Source organism: Peromyscus leucopus, chromosome 2, assembly GCF_004664715.2.
Source record: "Peromyscus leucopus breed LL Stock chromosome 2, UCI_PerLeu_2.1, whole genome shotgun sequence".
NCBI classification, from domain to species: Eukaryota; Metazoa; Chordata; class Mammalia; order Rodentia; family Cricetidae; genus Peromyscus; species Peromyscus leucopus.
In genome coordinates, this window is record NC_051064.1 from 56,355,897 (window position 1) to 56,379,215 (window position 23,319).

Consider the following 23,319-nt stretch of genomic DNA (forward strand, 5'->3'; position numbering starts at 1 on the left):
CAGAAGAAAACAGCTGTGGCTGTAGTAATAGCAGACAGAATAGTATTTAAGGAAAGAAGTATTATAACCAATAAAAAGGTCCTATATTAAAAGACTAGTTTTACTAGAGTATTACCAAAAAATAAAACTTATTAGAAGCAAAACTTGACAGAATTACAAGGAAAAAAAATCAATAGAAAATGTCAGGTCCATTTTCTCATTTTTCTAATAGATAAGGTAGACCTTTTTAAACAGGCCAGGGAGATGGATTAGTAGAGAAGGCATTTGCTCTGCATGTCTGGGGGCCCGGGTTCCATCCCCACAACCCACATCAATGTAGAAGGAGGGAGGGACCTCTGACCTCCATACACATGCCATGATACACTCCCCCACACACACACCATGCTTTTTAAAAATGACTTAAAAATCGAGCAAGGCTTTAGAAAATTTAAATATTAGTAAACATGACATATACGTTTTTTAGAATTCTGCTCTTCCAAACAGGGAATATATCTGTTGTTGGCTTTTTTACTCTTTTTGGAGGCCCTGCCGCCCAGCTCCCAAATAAATCACACATGGAGGCTTATTCTCCCTCTCTCTCTCTCTTTTTTTTTTTTTTTTTTTTTGGTTTTTCAAGACAGGGTTTCTCTATGTAGCTTTGTGCCTTTCCTGGAACTCACTCTGTAGCCCATGCTGGTCTCAAACTCACAAAAATCTACCTACCTCTGCCTCCTGAGTACTGGGATTAAAGGCGTGCTCCACCATTGCTCGGCTTTGGAGGTTTATTCTTAATTATAAATGTCCGGCCTTAGCTTGACTTGTTTCTTGCCAGCTTTCCTTAATTTATCCCATCTACCTTTTGCCTCTGGGCTTTTCCCACTCTCTTAGTTCTGTAAATCTTACTCTTACTCCTTGGCTTGCTGTGTAGCTGGGTGACTGACCCCTGGAGTTCTCCTCTTCTCTGGCTACTTCTTCCTTCTCCCTCCCAGATTTCTCCTTCAATTTATCCTCTCTGCGTGCCAGCCCTGCCTATTTCTTTGCTCTGCCCCACTATTGGCTGTTCAGCTCCTTATTAGACCATCGGGTGTTTTAGACAGGCACAGTAGAGTTAAACAAATGCAGCATAAACAAAAGTAACACACCTTAAAATAATATTCCCCAACATTTCCCCCTTTGTGTCTAATAAAAATAAAGGTTTTAACTTTAACATAGTAAGACTACATACAAGAAAAACAGGTGTCAAGTAGGAATTACATTTACAATGTTCTGTCCATTTGTAGTTGACATATTCAAAGAGAATAATGCATTATCTATCTTATCTTAGTAAATCCAAAGTTTTACACCTTACTTACTTTCTATCATAACTAAGGAAAACTGCAACTATAACTATCTAGTCTTCAACTCCATCAAAGACCCAGAAGGCTATAATATTACCTAACAACAGAAACATTCGGCTACCTGGACAGTCACCCAAAGTTCCTATGCAATGTTGGGACATCCATCTTCAGCCTATAGGCCCAGACTATATGGCAGACTTTTCAGTGGAGCAGGAAATTTGAAGGACTGTCCTGCCTTGTTTTGGCAAAGTTCAACAGTCTTTTTCCTATGTGTCCTGCATGTCCAGTCTGCACAGCACATAGTCAAGCCATCAAAGGCAAGAACAGTTTGACCAGTGGCTAACCTTGCCACAATGAAAGCAAACTCCATAAGGAGTTCCTTCAATGCCCATCATCTCTGAGGTAAATTGTTGCTACCAGGAACAGATGTGCCTCATTGTCATGAAAAGTCCTAAGTTAACAAAACATTTTAAATGCCATATTCTGTAGGTCTTTGAAAGGTTTGAAGGCCATCTGTCTATCTCAAATATATCTCTATATGATCTAGAAAGCATGCTTAACATATCTACAAATATGTTATACATGACTAACCACTAACCTATGTTTCCTGATTATCCTATATAGTTTATAATAATAGCTTTCAAAAACCATAACTTCATCCTACATTTCCAAATGAACTGCATAGACACAATATCTCAGACAAAAATAGAAACATACATACAATATGTTGTAACAAAAATAACTTTAAATTTTTATTAATATACAAAAATCCTTTAAACAAGAGTAGAAACATATATACAATGTAACAAAAATAACTTTAAATTTGTATCAGTATTCTATATTCCCCTAAATGATAACAAATATCCATAATCCACCAAATAACTAAAACCACTCATTCTCCTCCTTAACTCTTGGGAATGTGGGTATCATTTTCTTTAGACTGCTTCTTGCTGTCTGTGGATGAAGCATCTTTAGGGACCCAGAGAGAAAATTTTGAGATAATGACCAAATCCTTGGGAAGATCAGCTATAATCTTTGTTGATGGATATCACCTGTCAATATTCAGGAGGTCTCACCCCTGATCACACCTGATGCCTCTCATTCCTGAAGGAATCCACAGCCTCTTATTACCTGTGGGAACAAAACTCCAAAGTATTTTTGATTTCCATTTGACAATTTTTTTTTTTTTTACTTTTTTAAAGTTAAGATAGCTCTAATGTATCTTGGTTGGTTCAATTTTACAGTCCTGCTCACAAGCCCATGTCTGCCAGCAGCTGTCTTTTGCTCATTACCATTCAAAAAATTCAAAATCAGCACAGTAACATACAGGATCCAGATTCCATGTGTATTTCCCATCTCTACATGGCTCTTTTTTTTTTAAAATATTACTATTACTTTTACTCTGTCTTTAAAGACTTTATTTTAAAACTATTTATTTCTTTCTATGGCTGTCCATACCCCTTTTCTTTCTTTCTTAAGCCTACACACTTTGTTAAACACACTGTAACCTATTTAGAGGTGGGTTGTTTGTTTGTTTGTTTGTTTTTCCAATCTGGACCTCTTTTACTCCATATCTCTAGTCTTTTTTGACTACACAAGCAAACTTTTAAACTGCTAACCTACACCTGGATCCTCTGTGAGTGGTTCTTGGCTAGCTCTGCCCACTTCTGGACTAGTGAAGGCCAGGCCTAAAGCTCATAGCCCAGTCAGAGGTGTATGACCAAAAACTGTGTTCAACCTTCCTAGTGCTCTAGAATGCCGGTGCTTGCACTACAGCAGGCATTTTTACTTCGTTTTTTGTTCCTACTTAATGTACTGGCTGTTCAAAGGCTCATTGACCAGCAGAAGCTGTCTGGCCGAAAATCTTAAAGGAACCATACCCCCCCCCCTTTTTTTTTCCAGCTTTCTCAGGTCCTGGGGATATTCAAGTGCCATATTAGTATGCCAAAATGTTATTTGTTTTTCTTTATCTCTTTTGGGGGGCCACCACTCAGCTCCCAAATAAATCACACATGGAGGCTTATTCTTAATTATAATGTCTGGCATTGGTTTGGCTTGTTTCTTGCCAGCTTTCATTAATTTATGCCATCTACCTTTTGCCTCTGGGCTTTTCCCACTCTTACTTCTGTAACTCTTATTCTGTAGCTTCCTATGTAGCTGGGTGGCTGGCCCTTGATGTCCTCCTCCTTCTCTGGCTACTTCTTTCTCCCAAATTTCCCCTTCTATATATCCTCTCTGCCTGCCAGATCCACCTGTTTTTCTCTCCTGCCTCACTATTGGCCATTCAGCTCTTTATTAGGACCATCAACTGTTTTAGACAGGCACGGTAAACGCAGCTCCATAGAGTTAGACAAATGCAACATAAACAAAAGTAACACACCTTAAAATAATATTCCCTAACATATATGTCTTCAGACAGACCTAGAACCAATAGATAAATAAAAAAACAACTTATATTAAACTGCATAGTAGTCATCAAAGAAATGCTGTCACCCAAAGCATTTTCTCTGAAATCAGTACAATTTCATTAACACAGTTATTAGAAGTGCCTACATTTAGCTTAGCATGGTAGTTCACACTGTAATTCTAGCATTTGAGAGCTTGAGGCATGAGGATGAGATTGATGCTAGCCTGGGCTACATATGATGAGATTCCATCTGGGAGGGAAAGAAAGAAAGTCCCAGGTGTAGTGAAATTAGAGGACTGAAAGTTAATGAACTTATTCAAAGAAATTAAGGAAAAGTGGGGTAAACTCAATAAAGATGTATGGAAATAATAAAAAATAGAAGTATAACATCAGTATTGAAAATGAAAATACAGGGCTAGAGAGATGTCTCAGTGATTAAGAGCACTAGCTGCTCTTCTAGAGGACCCAGGTTCAATTCCCAGCACCCACATTGACAGCTCACAACTGTCTTAACTCTAGCTCAAGGGAATCTGACACCCGCACACAGACATACATGCAGGCAAAACACCAATGCACATTTAAAAAAATAGATGAAAATGAAAATGCAGCTAGGTGCACTAGTGCACACCTTTAATCTTAGCACTTGAGAGGCGGAGGCAGGTGGATCTCTGTGAGTTCCAGGACAGCCAAAGCTACAGAGTGAGAGTCTGTCTTGAAAACAAAACCAAGAAAAAAGAAAATACAATAAGATTAAAAAAAAAAAATCTGTTCTTTGAAAAAGCTAAATCAAATAGAGGAGGGGATAAGATTCATCAAAAGAGAAGACAAAATTGAACAATACTAGCAATGAGAAAAGGAATGTGAGCTAGATGTGGTGACATACACCTGTTATCCCAACACTGAGCCTGAAACAGGAGGATCATAGGTTCAGGGCCAGGTTGGAATACACAATAGGACCCTGTCTCAAAACGGCAAAACTGTGGCCAGTGAAATGACTCAGTAGATAAAGCCTCTTCCCACCAAACCTGACAACCTGAATCAATCCCCCTGCCCTCAGGCCAACATAGTGGAGAGAGAACCCACTTCTGAAAGTCCTCCACATGTGCACACATACCCACACATACATGCACTGTAAATAATAAAATCATTTAAAAGTTAAAAAATCAGGAACACTTTTATAACAATATACTTTAAAGCTTTGATGAACTAGACATCTTATTCCATATGCATTAGAAACTAGGTATAATGGCACATTCATATAGTCCTAGCATTTGGAAGACTGAGGCAGGAGGATTATAGAGTGTTTCAGGCCTGCCTGGGTTACATAGTGAGATCCTGTCTCAAACAAATCAAATAAAATCAAAACAAACAAAAAACAGCACCTGAGTAAAACTGACCAATGAGGATTGACTTCTTCCCAAGTCAGGTATTTAACCAGCGTTCCCTGGTTCAGCAGAAGCTGTTGTTAGCGGATTGACCTTGCCGGGCCTCAGATACACAGCTGCTCTAGTGTCTAGGTTTGATGCCAGTACACACATTGTGAATTTCTGCCCTACTAATTCATAAATATCTGTGCTCTTAAGTCATACCCTGTACCTTCTGGTACCCACTCTTCATCCCATGATCTAGTAGCTGAGGTCTCCTTACACAGTAATCCCATTCAAAGACCCCGTTCCACTCACATTTTTTCTAACTACCCAGTGTTTATACAGTACTGGACATTATTTTTGCTTTGACCATTACAAAATGACAAAAATTGGGGCCTGGAGAGATAGCTAAGCGGTTAAGAACTCTTACTCTCTTTCAAAGGACACAGTTTGACTTCCAGCACCTACAATGGGCAGCTTACAGTGGCATGCAACTCCAGCTTCAGGGGATCCAATGCCAATCTCCTCTGGTCTGCATGGGCACCTGCACTCACATGAGTATACCCACACAGGACATTGTACGTATATTCATAATTTTAAAAAGAAATCTTAAAGCATATCTACTAAAATTTTAAATTAATTAAAACCTATTTACTAATAAAAAAGTAGCACAGATGGTTTTATAGGTGAAGTCTACCAAATATTGTAAATAACATTCTAATTAAACTGGTCAGGTTCTAAAAAAGTGGCTTTGTAACTCATGTATAAAGCTATTATAGTACGACTTGGTAGCTAAATATAACAAAGATAGTGTTAGAAGGAAAAAAGAAAATCCAGCATGTAATGTGAATGATGATAAAAATATTTTAAATAAAAAGAAATTAAATCCCAGAAGATATTAATCAAAAATACCAAAACCAAGTTGAATTTATTTTAAAAATGAATAGATATTATATTATATCTGTTAATAATATTAACAGATAAACTAGATACATTTATATGATTCTTTCTGTTTTATAAAATTCAACATTCAGTCATAATTAAAAAGCAAAAGAATTCGAGGCCAGCCTGGGCTACCAAGTGAGTTCCAGGAAAGGCGCAAAGCTACACAGAGAAACCCTGTCTCGAAAAAACCAAAAAAAGAAAACAAAACAAAACAGAGTATAGTACCACCAACTTAACAGAAATTGAAGTAGTGGCACCCACATGTCAGCTGAAACAGAAGGATCATGACTTTGAGACCAGCCTATGGGACACATAGCAAGATCTTATTTTAAAAGCAAACAAAAAATTGTTAAATAAAAGATACTTAGAAACTAAAGGATTATAAGGGAGTAGTGTGAACATCTTTTGGCAACAAACTAGACAATTTAGGTAAGCAGATACCTAGGACACATTACTAGAATTGACAGGACACTCATTTTTTTAAATCTAGATATACAGACTTGCAGGAGCTAAAGAAATTGAACTGAAGCTGGGCGGTGGTGATGGCACACACCTTTGATCTCAGCACTCAGGAGACAGAGGCAGGCAGATCTCTGTGAGGCCAGCCTGGTCTACAGAGTGAGTTCCAGAATAGCCAGGGTGGTTACACAGAGAAATCCTGTCTGGAAAAAATCAAAAAATAAAAAAAGTAAAAAGTTAAAAATAAAAATAAATGAATTGATGATTTAAAAATCTTCTCATAATTAAAAGACCAGGCCCAAATGAGTTTACTAATGAGTTTTACCAACCAGAAAATATAACATTTCCCAACCCAAACCTTTGAGGAGTTGGGAGAGGGGAAAATATGATCAAAATGTATTGTATAAAGCTCTCAAAAATTAAATAAAAACATAAAAGCACACCCTCTTAGAATAGCCATCATGGTCTAGTATTATCCTGTCACCAAAATCAGATAAACAACTACTGACTAATAATCCCTCAATCAGTATCGGTGCGGTGAGAGTAATCAGAATGCATTATAGACATGTATGAAATTATCTGAAAAGTTCATTTAAAAAGTCATTTAGAAAGAAAATCAAATTTAAAAAGAAAATCAAATTGAGCAACATATATAAAGTATTATGTGCTACAATCAAATAGAATTTATTTTAAGAATGCAAATTGACTTAATGTCCAAAAATCAATTAATGTAATACATCGTATTTAATAAAGTTCAAACCCCATATAATCATCCCAATGAAGACAGAAAAGTACTTTTAAAACAAGACTAACAACTTTTTGTGATACAATTAGTAATGAAAGGAACTTCCTCAACCTAACACCCATGACAAACCTGTGACTTAATGTTGAAATACTTAATGTTGAAAGCCTCAAAGCCCCATAAGATTGAGGACAGAACTAGCACCACTTTGTCCAAATTGTACTGAGGGAACAGCATTGCTGTGGAGGTGCAATCAGAGAGGAAAAATAAAATATATCCAGACTGCAGAGAAATACATCAGTCTTCAGTTGCAAAAGATCTGCATACCATGTAGAAAATCCGATGGGTCCACAAAATCCCTAGAGCTAATTTCAGCAAGTCCACAAGATATAAGATTAATATACAAAACTCAGTTGCATTTTTATATATGAACACATATAGGTTAATATACAAAGCCCAATTGTATTTCTACCTATGAGCAAATACACAAGATTAATATACAAATATATCTATTTATGAGCAGATACACAAAATTAATATACAGAACCCAACTGTATTCCAACTTATGAGCAGATACATAAGATTAATACACAGAATCCAATTGTATTTTTATAAATGAGTAGAAAAACAATCCAAAGGTGAATTAAAAAAAAAATCCTTCTCACTATGGTATCAGAAAAAAATAAGATAATTTAGGAATAAATTTAACAAAAGTGTAAGATTTGGGCTCAGCAGGAGAATGCTTGCCTATTCATGATGCCTTGCGTTTGATCCCTAACACAATAAATAAATGTGTGTGTACATGTATGTGACGTGTATATGATTTCTGCAGTAAAAACTAAAGCATTGCTAAAAGAAAAAAGGTTATAAATGAATGGAGAGATACTACATGTTTGTGACTGAAAGACTCAATATTATTAATAACAATTGCAAGAATGTGAGGAACAGGAACTCATTACTGAAAACCTCATTATTAGAATTCTCATTAGTGGAATTACATCTTACCAGCTTCCTTTTGTTGTTTGTTTGTTTGTTTTGAGACAGGGTGTTTCTACATGTTCCTGGCTGTCCTGGAACTTACTATGTAGAACAGGCTGGCCTCCAACTCAGAGAGATCTGCCTATATCTGCCTTCAGAGCTCTGGGATTAAAGGTATGCACTACCATGCCTGGCTCAGTTTGCCAGCTTATTGAGATATTAAATTATAGTTAGCCTATGACCCAGCAATTCTCTCCTAGCTGTGTCTACTCAAGAAAATGAACATATATGTGTACACCCATACTTGTACATGAATGTTTACAGTAGTATTCTTCATAATTGCCTCCAAAAATGGAGCCAATCTGTTCTCTCTCAAGCGATAAATAGATTAACACAAGGTAGTGTATCAGCTGGGCATGGTGGTGCATGCCCTTAATCCAGCACTGGGGAGATAGTGGCCAACCCAATCTATAGTGAGTTCAGGACAGCAAGGTCTATGTAGAGAGACCCTGCCTCAAAAAAACAAGCAAAAAAGTAGCATATCTAATTTTTAAAAATTTCATTTAGTAATGAAAAAGAACCAAATAGTGATGTGAGTTACAGTAGGGAAAACCCCCTAAATACTATAAGTAAAAAGGAAGTGGAATTTTTTTTTTTAAAAAAATCACTTATTGTAAGACTATGTATATAAACCAGACAAATAATGGAGATGAAAATTAGATTAGTGGCCAGGCGGTGTGGTGGCGCATGCCTTTGATCCTAGCACTTGGGAGGCAGAGGCAGGCGGATCTCTGTGAGTTCAAGGCCAGCCTGGTCTACAGAGGGAGTCCCAGGACAGCTAGGACTGTTACACAGAGAAACCCTGTCTCAAAAAAAAAAAGAAAGAAAATTAGATTAGTGGTTGCCTAGGTCTGGGCATTGAACAAGGAATGATTGCTAATGATGGTCAGGAAGACTATCAAGATGCTGAAAGTATTGTAAAGTTATATTGTATTGATTGCGCAATTCTAAATTTACTAATAGTCATTAACTGTACACTTAAAATGAGCAGATTTTATGGTGTGTTAATTATTCCAGAAGTAGAGGGGCTGGAGAGATGGCTTAGCGGTTGAGAGCACTGACTACCCTTCCAAAGGACCTGGGTTCAACTCCCAGCACCCACATGGCAGCTCACAAACTGTCTGTAACTCTAGTTCCAGGGATCTGGCATCTTCACACAGATATACATGCAGGCAAAACACCAGTGCACATAAAAAAATCGTTAAAAAAAAAAAAAAAAACAGAAGTAGAAATTCACAGTACTTTTTTTTTTTCTTTGAGACAAGTTTTCTAGCTCTGGCTGGCCTGAAACTCTAGCCAAAGATGACCTTGAACATCTTTCTTATCCTACCTCCACCTGGGTTCTGAGATTACAGGTGTGTGCTCCATAGTCAGCCTCTGTGCTGTTGGATCAAGCACGGGCTTTGAGCATGCTAGACAAGCCCTCTGGCATCTCAGTACCTCGGGACAGTTTCCATGGTAAACCTCCAGAAGTCTCTCTAAATCAGAAAGAGACTATGCCCACCATTACCACTGTCAGTCGGCATCGTGAGTGGGTGGTGCAGTCAAAGGAAATCATCGTGTGTGTATGTGGATTGGAGTTTAATATTATCCGCAGATCATGTGACTCTTGGGTTTTGACAGACTGTCTGTGACAGACCAAGTAATAAATACTTTAGCTTTTGGTTGTATGTTTTCTGAGCAGTCACATAGGGACAACAGGTGAATTGATGTGGCTGTGTGCGTGCACACTGTATAAAAACAGCCAATGGACCAGGTTTGTTCCATAGCCATAGCTCTCCAACCCCTTAGCTATACAGAAAAATCCGAGAAAGTCTTTAGAGAAATAATCAGCATTATTAACCAAAATTATTAGAAATAAATTATGGAAAAGTATGACATTCCTAAAAAAGACGGAAAGCTCCCATAATGACCCAGCAGTCTCTACTAGGCACCCATCTAGAGGAGCTTACGTTGGCTGCTAAGGTTCTGTACTCACTCATTCACTGTACAGCATCCAACGGATGAGTGGGTTTTAAAACGTGATACATGCACACAGAATATTATTCAGACCCTTAAAACAAGGAAATCCTTTTCAGGATCATAGATGAACCTAGTGGACACATCTTGAGTGAAGTAAGCCAGACATGGAATGGCAGATTAGGAAAGTAGACTTGGAGAAGCAGTGACTGGAACGGCGGTGCGTTACCTAGGGAGCTAAGAACTGGTGCGGAGGGAGAGCTTGGCCAGCAGACAGACTCTCAGCTAGGGAGAGCAAATTCAGGAGGTGCAGAGTATGTAACATAGAAGCCCTGGTTAATAACAGTGTCTAACACTTGAAAATCCCCGACAGAGGGCCTTAGTGGCACACGCCTTTAATCCTGGTACTTGAGAGGCAAAGGCAGGAATAACTCTGTGAGTTCAAAGCCAGCCTAGTCTACATAGTGAGTTCCAGAACAACCTGGGCTATGTAGAGAGACCTTGTCTCAAAACAAAACAAAAAATTCCTGAAAGTATATAAAGTAATACGTAAGTTAATTATTAACTTAACAGTGTAGACATTTCCAAACATGTTAGGGCTGGGAATGTAGCTTAGTAGTAGAGCACAGGTTTAGTGTGTGTGTGAGCCCTGGGTTTGTTCCCTAGCACCACAAAAAAAGAAAAATGTTGTGTACCATAAGTACACACAATTTTTATATACAATTTTATACACCATGTTTTACTCAATTAAAAATAACTAAAGACCAGGCAGTGGTGGTGCACGCCTTTAATCCCAGCACTGGGAGGCAGAGGCATGCGATCTCTGAGTTCAAGGCCAGCCTGGCTTATAGAGCCAGTTCCAGGACAGCCAGGGCTACACAGAGAAACCTATATTGAGAAAAACAAAACAAACAAACAAAACCAACTAAAGATTACTAGGTCTAAGATAATGTACAAATCAATCATGTTTCCATTTTCTTGTGAGTGTATCCTTACAAATAGTTAAAAAGGTTTTCTTTTTTGTTGTTTTTGTTTTTATTTTGAGACAGATCTCACTTTGTAGCCCAATTTATCCTTGAGCTTGCTGTCTTCCTGCCAGAGTTAGTATATAGGCATATATACCAGTACTTTTGAAATAAAGTGTGTGTGTGTTTCATATATAGACTTAAATATGTGTTCACATACACACACACACACACACACACATAATTTTTAGTTGGTTTGTTTGGTGGTTGGGGTTTTGTTTTGGTTTGGTTTGGTTTTATTTTTTATTTTTTTTGCTTTTTTTGTTTTTTTAAGACAGGGTTTCTGTGTAGCTTTGCGCCTTTCCTGGAACTCGCTTTGGAGACCAGTCTGGCCTTGAACTCACAGAGATCCGCCTGCCTCTGCCTCCCGAGTGCTGGGATTAAAGGCATGTGCCACCACCACCCGGTTTTTTATTTATTTATTTTGGGGGGGGGTATTTTTGAGACAGGGTCTCTTACAATTCACAGTGACCTCCAACTTATAAGGTAACTGAGGATGACCTTGAACTCCTGATCCTCCAGCCTTATCCTTCCAAGAGCTGTGAATTATAGGCATATGCCACCCCACACCCAGATTGTTATATATATCTTGAGATGGGGTTTCCTGAGCCACTCAGACTGGCCTGGAACTTACTATGTAGACCAAGCTAGTCTCTAATTCAAGGTCTTCTTGCCTTAGCCTCCAAAGTGCCAGAACTACAGGTGTGTCTCCACATGTAGCAACAGTATATAATTTCACAGAAAATGGATGGCCATTATGTTAATTTGTTAGACCTAAATTTAAATCTTTATAAGATTTAAATAAAACCTATGGATAAGAGACTCAAAAACTACAATAATCCCAGAAGCAGTAGAATCTCAGCAAGTTCATTTCCAATTTGGTCTACATAATAAGTTCCAGGTCAGTCAAGGCTACTTAGTGAGATCCTGTCTCAAAAACCAAAGCGGGTGGGGCAACTCAATATGATAGGAAAAGAGAAGAGACTGGACAGTAGGATTTTAGAGGCTGGGAGGCAGGTGGATGAATGGCAGCTGACTTAGCAACTGTAGTTTAGGCAGTTTCACTCAAGAATTCCAAGAAAGCTAAATCCTAGGGCTGGAGAGATGGTTCAGAGTTTGAGAGTACCTCCTTCCAGAGGATCCGTGTCCTGTTGCCAGCACCGTGGCGGGTGACTCACAGCTGCCGGTAACTACAGCTTCAAGCCACCTGGAACTATACCTTCAAGGGATCCATACCTTCAAGCCACCTGGAACTATACCTTCCAGCACCGTCTTCTGGCCTCCCCAGGCACCTGCACGTGTCACACACACACACGCACACACATAAATCAAATTAATTTTAAAAAAAGAAAACTAAATCCTAAGTTGCAGAGGGAAAAGTTAAAATTTTTAGTTAGTTTACCCAGAATCCTCAAAAACCACAGGAATTGGCAACTCTAGGTGTCCTTTACTCAAAGTGGGTAGCTAAAGAGAAACATTTAAGAACTTACAACTCTACTCTCCACCCCTCCTAATGGGCAGTGCATCATTTTACCAGAAGTTTCTATTTCTGTAAAGAGGGCAATATAGAAAATATTGCCATATTGAAGGATGCCAGATACAGCTGGAGGCTTCAGTGCCTTGCCAAAACCAAGAGAATTAAGTGGTAATGCACACTGAATGTTAAGCCCAGACATTTTTATTTCTTTCAGTTGTTGCCCCCAAAGATCTAAGCACTAAGAGCTTCCTCGGAAATGGCTTCACCCTACTCTGTTGTACTCAGAGTTCCCGGTGGCTTGAATCCCTTACTCTTAAACTATGAGTGGGCATCCAATGATAATCAGATGATTGAGAAAAACTTCTCATAGAGGAAACATAACTAGGAAGATTTTGGAGGATAGAGACAATATAGGAGACTAAAACATAGTAACTAGTTACCCATGTTCTCATAGATATGAGACTTGAGTGCTTGAAGCGAAAATAAGATACAGTAGAAAGACCTTTTAACAGACTAATACCGTTCAACCTCTGGGTAGTGAGTCACAGCTCTTCATTTTAAAATTCTCAGTATGTTTTATGGGCTGGCAAGGTGGCTCCGTGGGTCAAGGCACCTGCCACGGAGCCTGCAGCCTGAGTTTCATCCTTGGACAGACACACATGGTGAAGGCCAGGGTAGACCCTGCAGCGTGTCCTCCACAAGCATGCCCCACCCCACGTAAGTTTCTGAATTAAAAAAAAGTTTAGATGCTTTTCTGTTGCTGTTATATGGTTCATGATTTTCACGATAACCCGAAACGGAAATTTAAAAATTTAAAAACGAAAATACATCAAAGAGACTAGGCATACAGATCTTGAAAAAGAATATAATTAAGGAAGCAAAAAAAGGCTGGGGCTGGGGCTCATTGGTAGAGTACATACCTGTCTGCTAGAGGTGCTGGTGATTTTTTCCCCCACAAACAGTTTAAAGACTAGTTTAGATAGATGGTAGATAATTAAAAAGTTACCTAGAACACAATATAAAGAAATAGAGAATAAGAAAGATGAAAAAACAGAGTCATCAAATATGAATGTTCCAAACATCAGGATCTGCAAAAGAATAGAGGAAATGGGTGAGAAGCAATGTTGATAATGACTAAAATTTTCAGAAGATTTGAACAATATAAATATTAAGATTTAGGAACTCGCGAATCTCCATGAAGAAAAATAAAAACTGTCTTCTAAGTAACAGGCTGACAGCAGACGGTCGGACAGCAGCAGTGCAGTCGTTCCCTCACGTTCATAGAGGGCCGTTGGCAGCCTACGCTGTCCACTCAGTGAGACCTGTGTTCCAAAGAGTGAGAGGCGTCAGTGAGAGTTTACTTCAACAAAGTTGTACTTAAAAACTGTGGAGGATATACTCAGAAAATGATCTCCAAAGGAGGGTGGGAGATTCAGATGCGGTAGTAGGTAAAGCAGCATGAAGTATGTGTGTGAAGTGTTCATCGGTTCTCAGTTCTGCTTGAAGAGGAAAGCAGGTTGACTGTACTCAAAGTATTATATCTATGGTAACACGAGGTGTGTTGGTCTGATTTCTTCTTAGGTGCACAGAGGATGGGTGTCCACATAAGAAATTCTTTCATACACGTTTTCTCATGAGAATGAGATTAACCCCAGATTGTTCCAAAATGTTGATCTCAACATCCTCTGGATATCTCTTGATTTTGCACGATCTGGACTTAACTAAGTCTTTAGAAGTAGGCAGCTATCCCATTTTGAGAGCAAGAAGAACTACTTCAAGTTCAGGTAAGATTTGCTGAAGAATCTGAGCCACAGAGATTTCTGTTGTACATGTGCAAGCAGGGAAAAGGAAAGAACGTTAAAGCTGTTCTTCAGGAAGCTTTCTCGTGGCTTTCCAGGGACATGTGATGATCTGTGTGTACCTCCAACAACACTAACTTATAATCTAGAAAGACTCAGAACTCTCAAATTTCTGTCTGATTTCTACTCGCCAGAGAATCACCATCCCTGCCTTGAACTTAGTGATAGCCCGTGGTACCTGTCTTAAGATGTTGAGTTATAGTCACTTCAAGAGTTCTAGGTCGCCGGGCAGTGGTGATGCACGCCTTTAATCCCAGCACCAAGGAGGCAGGGGCAGGCGGAACTATGTGAGTTCGAGACCAGCCTGGTCTACAAGGTGGGTTCCAGGACAGGCTCCAAAAGCTACATAGAGAAACCCTGTCTCAAAAAACAAACAAACAAAAAAAAAAAAAAAAAAGTTCTAGGTCTTATCTATCCTACACTTCCATGTCCACTCACAGGCTGATCCATTTTGGTGCATCCTCTTGCAAAAGCCTTGTTCTTTTTTCATTGCTGATTTCAGTAAACTTAAATGAAGTTGGGGCTCATAAAACCTTAAATGCTATATTATATCAATATTATCTGATAGGCATCATATTGCATCTGCATCTGGAAATGAAAAGACTGGCCTAGAGTCATACTCATTATTAGGACTGTTTATAAATCAGAACCCAAAGTGAAAAGACCTTTGTTTAAAAATCAGCTTCAAATGGTTCGATTCTTTCTCCTGTGTTCACAGGCTACTCCAAAAACTTCCTTTTGGGTTAAGGCGCTAGCCACCAAGGCTGACAACCTGAGTTCCGTCTCTGGACCCACACAGTGGAGAGATCCAACTTGTACAGGTTGCCCTCTACCCTCCCCACTCATGCTGGGGCACACACAAGAAATAAGTAGCCGTGTGGTTTTTAATTTTTTTAATCCCTTTGGAAAATGCAGATATAATTGTATTAAATTTCTAATTTGAAATTTTAAACTTTTACCAACTTACAAAATTTAACAGTTATTGAAGTCTAATGCTTTTTAGGCTCAAAATTGCCCTTTAAAAAAATTAAACATTAATAATCAACTTAATGAGAAGCTGTACTTGGCCACTTTTTTAAAGGTTTGAGACAGGGTTTCTCTATGTGGCTGTGGCTGTCCTGGAACTTATTATGTACACCAGGCTGGCCTCAAACTCAGAAATCTACCTGCCTCTGCTTCCTGAGTACTAGGACTAGCGGTGTGTGAATGATGCCCCTCAAGTTGTCCATTTTTGACTGAAAAACCAAAAAGCTGTTCAGTCTCTTAAAGGTGATTCTAGTGTAAATGTCACAGGGAGTCAGGCTGTCAAGGACTCTCCAGAAGTGCGCAGCTGCCAGAGATGCAGGGTGAAGTGTAGCCGTGTAAAGAAACGTAACGCCCAGGTATCTGGTACTCATTGTCCCACAGATTTTAATTTTTTTTCTTGTTTTAGAAATGTTAGAGAAGCGAAGATGTTTGCATGCTTATCTACTTCACACATCTTTTGTGATGTGTGAAAACCTAGAAAAGGTTTTCAAAAGAATGTAGACCTGAAACAGGAAGAGCTGTTCTGTTTTATCTTAGGTACAGTCCAGTTTACATGAGATTTTGTTGGCACATTTTGGGTATATTCTAAAAGTTCGAATAGATAATTAAAAAATTAAGAGATTCTACAAGAGTTATGCTAGGTTTATTGTTCGGTTTTCTTTTCAAGATTTGACCACTTCATCAAGTTCTTCTGGTTCTAGAGTTTCTGGTTCACCTTGTCATCACAGTGATGCTAACTCATCTGAGAAACACATGTCACGAGCCTCTCAACGAGAAGGTGTGTTAAAAAGTGGGTTTGCAGCCTTACAGCAATGGTTTCCATCAGATAGTTTTCTTTGGCTTAGTTTAATCCATAAAAACAAAAACCAGGAAAGATCAGGCCCATCTTGCCCTTCCAGTCATCATTTGAGAAGGCCAACCATCTTGTGCTTTAGCCTCTGATGGAAGCATTGGTTCTGCTGCCCTGGCCCAACCTTAATTCGGTCTAGTTTGAAGATGAAATAGTTGGGAACTGTATTTAAGAAATGTAGATTGCAAACAAGGATGCCATGAAAATTAAATCAGTATATATGCACAGGTAGGCCTGGTGGCACAGCCTATAATCCAGCACTTGAGAGAGGCAGGAGGATCAGCCTCGTTTACAGAGAAGTCTAAACCAGCCTAGGCTATGTGAGACCTTGTCTCAAGAAACAGCAGCAGCAGCAACAACAATGAAATTTTTTCTCTTGATACGAAATTTCTAGGCTGCTTTCTTATGCCATCTGTGAAAGTGGTTTCTCACATTGTACTTAGCAACAGCGGCATACTAGGAACTGGGCTGAAGGAAATGACCCTGCTTATAGTAGAGTCACCAGGAAGATGGCTCCCGCCCTTGTGTTATATCTCTTTACCGTATGGGTAGAAACTTGCGGTTATTCAACTTACAGTTTTTCCAGTTTCACGGTGCTATAAAGTGGCATGCATTCAACAGAAACCAAACTTCACATTTTGAATTTTGATCTTTCCCCAGCTAGCTATATGCATTGCTTTTTCTCATGGTTCTGGAAAGTAATGGGGTATCTTGCAGTTCGTTACACTGTTATGAGAATCAACAGTCAATACTGTACAGCAAGCTGTCACAGAGCTGTGCTGTCCCGTGGGTTGGCTGTATTGAATGCATTACAACATAAATATTTCAACTTTGCATGAATGTCTTAATCCCAGTATAAAGGAGCATCTGACTGTCCTTAGGGACCATAAGTCCTGGATTCTAAATATTTCCTTCTTTGGTCTATAGACCAGTAAGTCCCCTGAGTTGAGAATTGTGACCTTAATTTTGTAGATTCCTTCCGTGCACACGAAATCAGTTCTTAAATAAAGAGCTTTTTGAGATACAGGTCCAATGAAAAAAGACCCCACTCAGCTTTCATGCCTTAGACCACTGGTTAGTCCTGCTGCAAAAGTCACATATATTGGGGTTAGGGGGTCAACCATGTTTGTACACGTGGTATAGTGTGAGGAGCAAATTAAGGGGTGAAGGCAAGAAGGTAGTTGCCAGAAGTCATGGTTTTGCCTTAGTCCCTGGATAACAAAAATCCAAAATCTTTAATTTTTTGTATCTCAGGAGTTTCGCCACGAAATAGTCTTGAAGTTTTAACCCCTGAAGTTCCTGGTGAGAGGGATCGTGGAAACTGCATCACATCCTTACAGCTGCACCCCAAAGGCTGGGCCACCCTTCTTCGGTGCTCAAGCAACACTGATGATCAGGAGGTATGGGCTGCAGCGCTTCTCGGTCCGCAGGGCTCACTGGACAAAGTGCACACTGCAAAGACCCTGCTTCTCAACACCCCCCCCCCCCCCCGTTGCTTTCTCCCTTTTGGTCTCTTCTTCCTCTCCTGCCTTGGTGTAGTGAGTAGAGAAGTGCTCTAAAGACCATCATCAGCTGACGTCATGTCTAGCTCCTTGATTCTGGCCCCCATCACGGGAACAGAAACAAACAAAACCATACAGTCCAAGCTGTTCAGCTAAGCTGGCTAAACGTAGGGTTTAGTAAGACAGCTATCATCACTGTCTCTTTAAAAGCCAGGGGAAACTGAGAAAGGAAGGGGCTAAACTGATGCCTGGAGGTAGAGTTAAAAGACCTTAGGATCATCCCAGCACTCAGAAGGCAGAGGCAGGCAGGCAGATCTCTGTGAGTTTGAGGCCAGCCTGGTCTACAGAGTGAGTTCTAGGACAGTGAAGTCTACACAGAGAAACCCTGTCTCAAAAACAACAACGAAAAGACATTAGGCTCTCCTCACTGTGGTAGGCAGGAGTCTGCAAGGAGCTCACAGGCTCTACAGACCAAACTGAAGGAAGGCAGAAAGGCCTTTGAAGCACGCCGAGGACAGAAGTACTCTGGACCCTAGACTGTTGGTGCCCTCAATAAAGGGATGTATTACTACAGAAGTCATAGCCAGCCTCGGGAGCAAGAGGTCTTAAAGCTTGGTAACACACACTAACTCTAGCTTATGAAGATAAATGAAGATAAATCTTCATAAGCTAGAGTTAAGTGAGAAGGATGATATTCGTCTAACTGATTTCTTGCAACACTCCTGTGGTGTGGGCTCTGTTGAGCTTCTCAGCAATAGAGTCTCTCTGCAGTATGTTTGGGGATCTGTAACCTTGGTCTGTCCTTTCTCCTCCTCCAGTGGACTTGTGTCTATGAATTCCAAGAAGGAGCTCCAGTCCGACCTGTCTCACCTCGCTGTTCCCTGCGCCTGACTCATTACATCGAAGAAGCCAATGTGGGCAGGGGCTACATCAAAGAACTTTGCTTCAGCCCTGATGGACGGATGATCTCTTCCCCACATGGCTACGGGATTCGCTTGTTGGGATTTGACAAACAGTGCAGTGAGCTTGTTGACTGTTTACCCAAAGAAGCCAGTCCCCTACGGGTGATCCGTTCTCTGTACTCTCATAACGATGTGGTCCTGACAACAAAGTTCTCTCCAACACACTGTCAGATTGCCTCAGGGTGCCTTAGTGGACGGGTCTCTTTGTATCAGCCAAAGTTTTAGGCACAACTTGCATCAAATAAGGAACTCTTCTGGTGTTTGACTTATGAATTACTTCAATTTAGGTGAAGTATTTTCTTTTTTAGAAGATCTTATAAGTTTGGGTCAAGATCTTGGTTCTTATGGGTTTGTGAACACACATGTGACCTGAGTACTTGGCCATCCGGCATCATCCGGGCATCTCCGTTTCGACCATGCAGCATCATCTGTCAGCATTCCTTTGCTCCTGCTCTCTGTGCCCCTGAGCTTGGGTTTTCTTGGTCATTTTGCGTGTGGCTCTTGTTCTCCCCCCCCCCCACTCCCCCGCTCCTCCCTGCCTCCCTTCCTCTTTTTTGATTTTGGTATGAATTTTGCAAACATTTGACAAGAGTCATGGTTGGGTTGAGGAAAAACCCATGGCACTAGTCTTAAACAAAACCCCGAAGTTGGATGTTGGCACGCCAGTTGTTGAAAAAAGAAAAGTCATCTTCATTTATCAGTACACTTGGCCTTTAAAGTTGCTGTCAAATACTGAGCACAGATAATGGCATTATTATCCTAACTGATACTCTTGCAACAAAATAACTTTTTAAAATTTCCTGTTAAAATTACACTTGATCTCATGTGAGATTTTTGTTGTGAAATTCTAGAAAAATATTACAACTTCTTTGTAATTTATTTTACTTGTATGAATTTAAAATCTCCAGCATGTGTCTTTATTGGATATTTTGTTCCTGTCAGCAGCATTGGAAAGGAAAGGAAAAGGAATAAGCTTGGTCACTTCTGTTGTACAGAAGATCTGTTCATTAGGTTGGTTCAGTGTCTGGCCGTAGAGAGATAAACGCGGCTTAGATTGGCTGTGATTCTTTGACTCACACAGATGAGCTGTTGACAGTGGTAGGGTGGGAGGGAACTCAAAGATTGTGTTGTTTGTTCCTTGATCCCGAGAGCATCAACTCAGCTCTCACCATTAGTGAAAAGGGAGCTGCAGTCCTCTTGAAGCTGCTGTCAGAACCCCATAGTCAGGGACTTGAGTGGCACTGCTGTCTTGTGTTTGGTTATGGAAAGTGTCAGGCAAGGTGTGAACACAAGGCTCACCCTGTCTTGAATGGGCAACATCCTTTCGGTCTCTGCTACATTGATTGGCACTGTGTTGAGATATGCTTGAAGCTGTCATAATTTAAGCCAGGCAAGTAGCCTTGCTCTCTTTGGTCACATGCCCTTTAGGCCAGTGTTTCTCAAATGTTAGGATGCAGTATAATCCTTGAAGGATTTGTAAAGAATGCAGGAATCTGGGCCTGACCTGACCTTAGAAGACTGATCTAGGCAGGGAAAGGCCTCTGTTTGTAATAAACAGAACCTTAAATCATCTGTGTCCAGGTGGCCTCCAGGTCATAGTTTGAAAACACAACCTGAAATTGCAGTAGGTATTTCTGTATCCATTTGGTGCTTAACACCATTCCCACAAGATATTTCAGCTATTTAAACAGTAATAATAATAAATCAACAATAGCAATTTTAGAGTAGCAGATAACTTGAAGAGCTATTTATTTCATTGTTGAACAAGTGAAAGAAGTTAAATGATTTGCCTAAGGTCATACGAAGTTAGTGGTAAAGCCAGGGCTAAAATGCAAGTCTCAATTCCTTGCTCAGGGTAGTTTCTACTGTATTATGCAGGCTGTTAAAAACATCAGTGAATGGGCATTTTGTCTTTAGGTTATATTATTGTGAATAAGATGATCAGATTGGGAAAGAGAGGCATGGAAGTAGATGCTAAGAGTTTTATCCATAGCAAAAAAAGTATTTTAATACTTACAGATGTTTAAACAGCCCAAATACATGAATAAATACACAGTTCTTTCTAGTGCCCATTATTCCCACACCTGTAAGAGCTTGTGTCTCACTGAGAACAATACTAGCTCCAGGACAGTCTTTAAAAATTAGATCTTCTTATCATAGATGTTGAAAAAGCTGGAAGTTTTGTAGTCATTGAAAAAATATAAAGCACAGTGAAAATCATAGGCTTGCTTCCATAGGTTTGAAAAACAATTTTTTTCCCCAAAGAAAATAGTTTAGGAAGAAAATATTACAATCAAAACTATCACAATTAAAAAACATTAAGTATAAAGATGAAATTGACATTCAAAAGAAGATCATAATTGTTAACAGTTTGGAAAGAGTTCTGTGTCAGACATTATGCCCACATGTCACGTAAGTCAAGCCAGGGATTCTTGAATCACTGTTTTTGAATACCTACTATCTGTTAAGGAATGTGTCTGCTTTACCACTGGCCCTGCAGATACCCTTACAAGGTAGGTGGACTGGGCCTCCAATCATGTGGAAGATAACAGTGGGTCAGAAAAACCAAGTGACCTGCCTGAAGCCACAGTCGGCAGTGGGAGGCAGCACTGGGTTCAGACCCAGGTTTGCCTCTTTATTCTATTGCTAAGTCTGTACTCACTCCTCTACCATTCTGCCCCTAAATTCATGAAGGTTGAGCTACACTGGTCTGTTAGTTTATGTGCTCGGTATCTTCTGCAAATTTTTATTACAAGGCTAGCCTCATTCCCTTCAGTACTGCATAAAAACATTTCAGATGCTGATGTTTCCGTGAGACTGAAGATCCTAACCCCAGGCATACATGTGGGCCAGTCCTAAGCGAAAAACTAAGCAGGGCAAGCACTTTGAAAAAAATGTCGGTGATAGTCAGCCTTGTGTGAAAGCAAAGCTACATAGATGAGACCTGAGAAGAGCCGGCAGACTCAGCAGGGAACCGGTACCTCTCCGAGGTAGAGTCAGGGTCAAGAAAATAGCACACAGTATTAAGCAAAAATTGAAGGGCCTCAGAAAACCTGTACTACTGGAAAAAGTTACATATTACCATCTTAAGGTCCAATTTTAACAGTCTAAAAACCTGGTGGTATTTTTTACTGTTTTATTAAGTCACTTTTATTATAATTGGTAGAAGTATACTATAATTGGTAATGAAGTTATTACTATTGATAAATCTTGGTAAGTCAGTCATGTTACCCCAAAGCTTCCTTCAGAACATCAATGAGTGGGAATGCTATGCTGAATGACTTAGATGCATCAAATATACAGTAGTTGCTTATTTTCAATCAGGAAATGAAGGGCTAAAATAAGAGACTTGTTTTTAAAAACTGTGTGATCATGGGGCTGGAGAGATGGCTCAGTGGTTGAGAGCACTGGCTGCTCTTCCAGAGGACCCAGGTTCAATCCCCAGCTCCCAACTGTCTGTAACTCCAGTTCCAGGACTTGTCACCTCCCCCAGACGTACATGCAGGTAAAACACCAGTGAAGTGACCACAGCTGGGGGGCGAGGAACACTGGCGAGGCAGAGGCAGGCAGATCTTCAGTCAGCTTGAGGTCAGTCTGGACTACATACTAAGGTTCCAGGCTAGCCAGAGTTATACAGTGAGACTCTTTTTTTTTTTTTTTTTTTTTTTTTTTTTTTTTTTTTTGGTTTTTTGAGACAGGGTTTCTCTGTGTAGCTTTGCTCCTTTCCTGGAGCTCACTTGGTAGCCCAGGCTGGCCTCGAACTCACAGAGATCCACCTGCCTCTGCCTCCAGAGACGAGTGCTGGGATTAAAGGCGTGCGCCACCACCGCCCGACTGAGACTTTTTTTTTAAGTGTTGTCTTTTTTCTCAAAGCCCAAATCATATGTATATTTTATTATTTCTCCCTGTTGTATCCCTAAGAAGAAACCACAACAAAAAATTTTAAGGAAACAACGCAAGGAAGAGATAAATGTCATGTCCCTTCCTCCTGTACCTAGGACCAGGTCACCGCATAGAACTTGAAGGTTGTTGTTCTAGGTGAGTACAGGGGAGGCACCCCAAGAATCTCTTAGAAGACTGGCATATCTCATGTTGGAGTATGCAGCACTGTGTCTGTTACACTGGGCTTTTAGTTTTGTGTTTTGTTTTGTTTTTTTTTTTTCTTCGAGATAAGGTTTCTCTGTGTAGACCTGACTATCTTGAAACTCACTTTGTAGACCAGGCTGGCTCCCAACTCAGCGTTCCCTCTGCTTTTACCTCCCAAGTGTTGAGATTAAAGGCATGCACCACCATGCCAGGCTTTTGTTTGGCTTTTATAAAAGCAGGAGATACGGCTTAGTAACTTCCTGGTGATAATCCTGCTCATTCGGTGACCAGTGGTCCTT

General features: G+C 39.9%; 1 protein-coding gene across 2 annotated transcripts in view; it reads left to right on the forward strand.

Annotated features, from left to right (window-relative positions):
- The window catches only part of Dcaf10 (DDB1 and CUL4 associated factor 10), a 45,057-nt gene extending 23,112 nt beyond the window's left edge, over positions 1 to 21,945 (forward strand). For both annotated transcript variants that reach the window (XM_028859504.2, XM_028859503.2), the window contains 4 exons: positions 14,317 to 14,519; positions 16,288 to 16,398; positions 17,725 to 17,870; positions 18,791 to 21,945. In XM_028859504.2, the coding sequence (XP_028715337.1) occupies positions 14,317 to 14,519; positions 16,288 to 16,398; positions 17,725 to 17,870; positions 18,791 to 19,159 (829 nt within the window). In that variant the 3' untranslated portion in view covers positions 19,160 to 21,945. The remainder of the gene's footprint in view (positions 1 to 14,316; positions 14,520 to 16,287; positions 16,399 to 17,724; positions 17,871 to 18,790) is intronic.
- Positions 21,946 to 23,319: the final 1,374 nt, after the last annotated feature.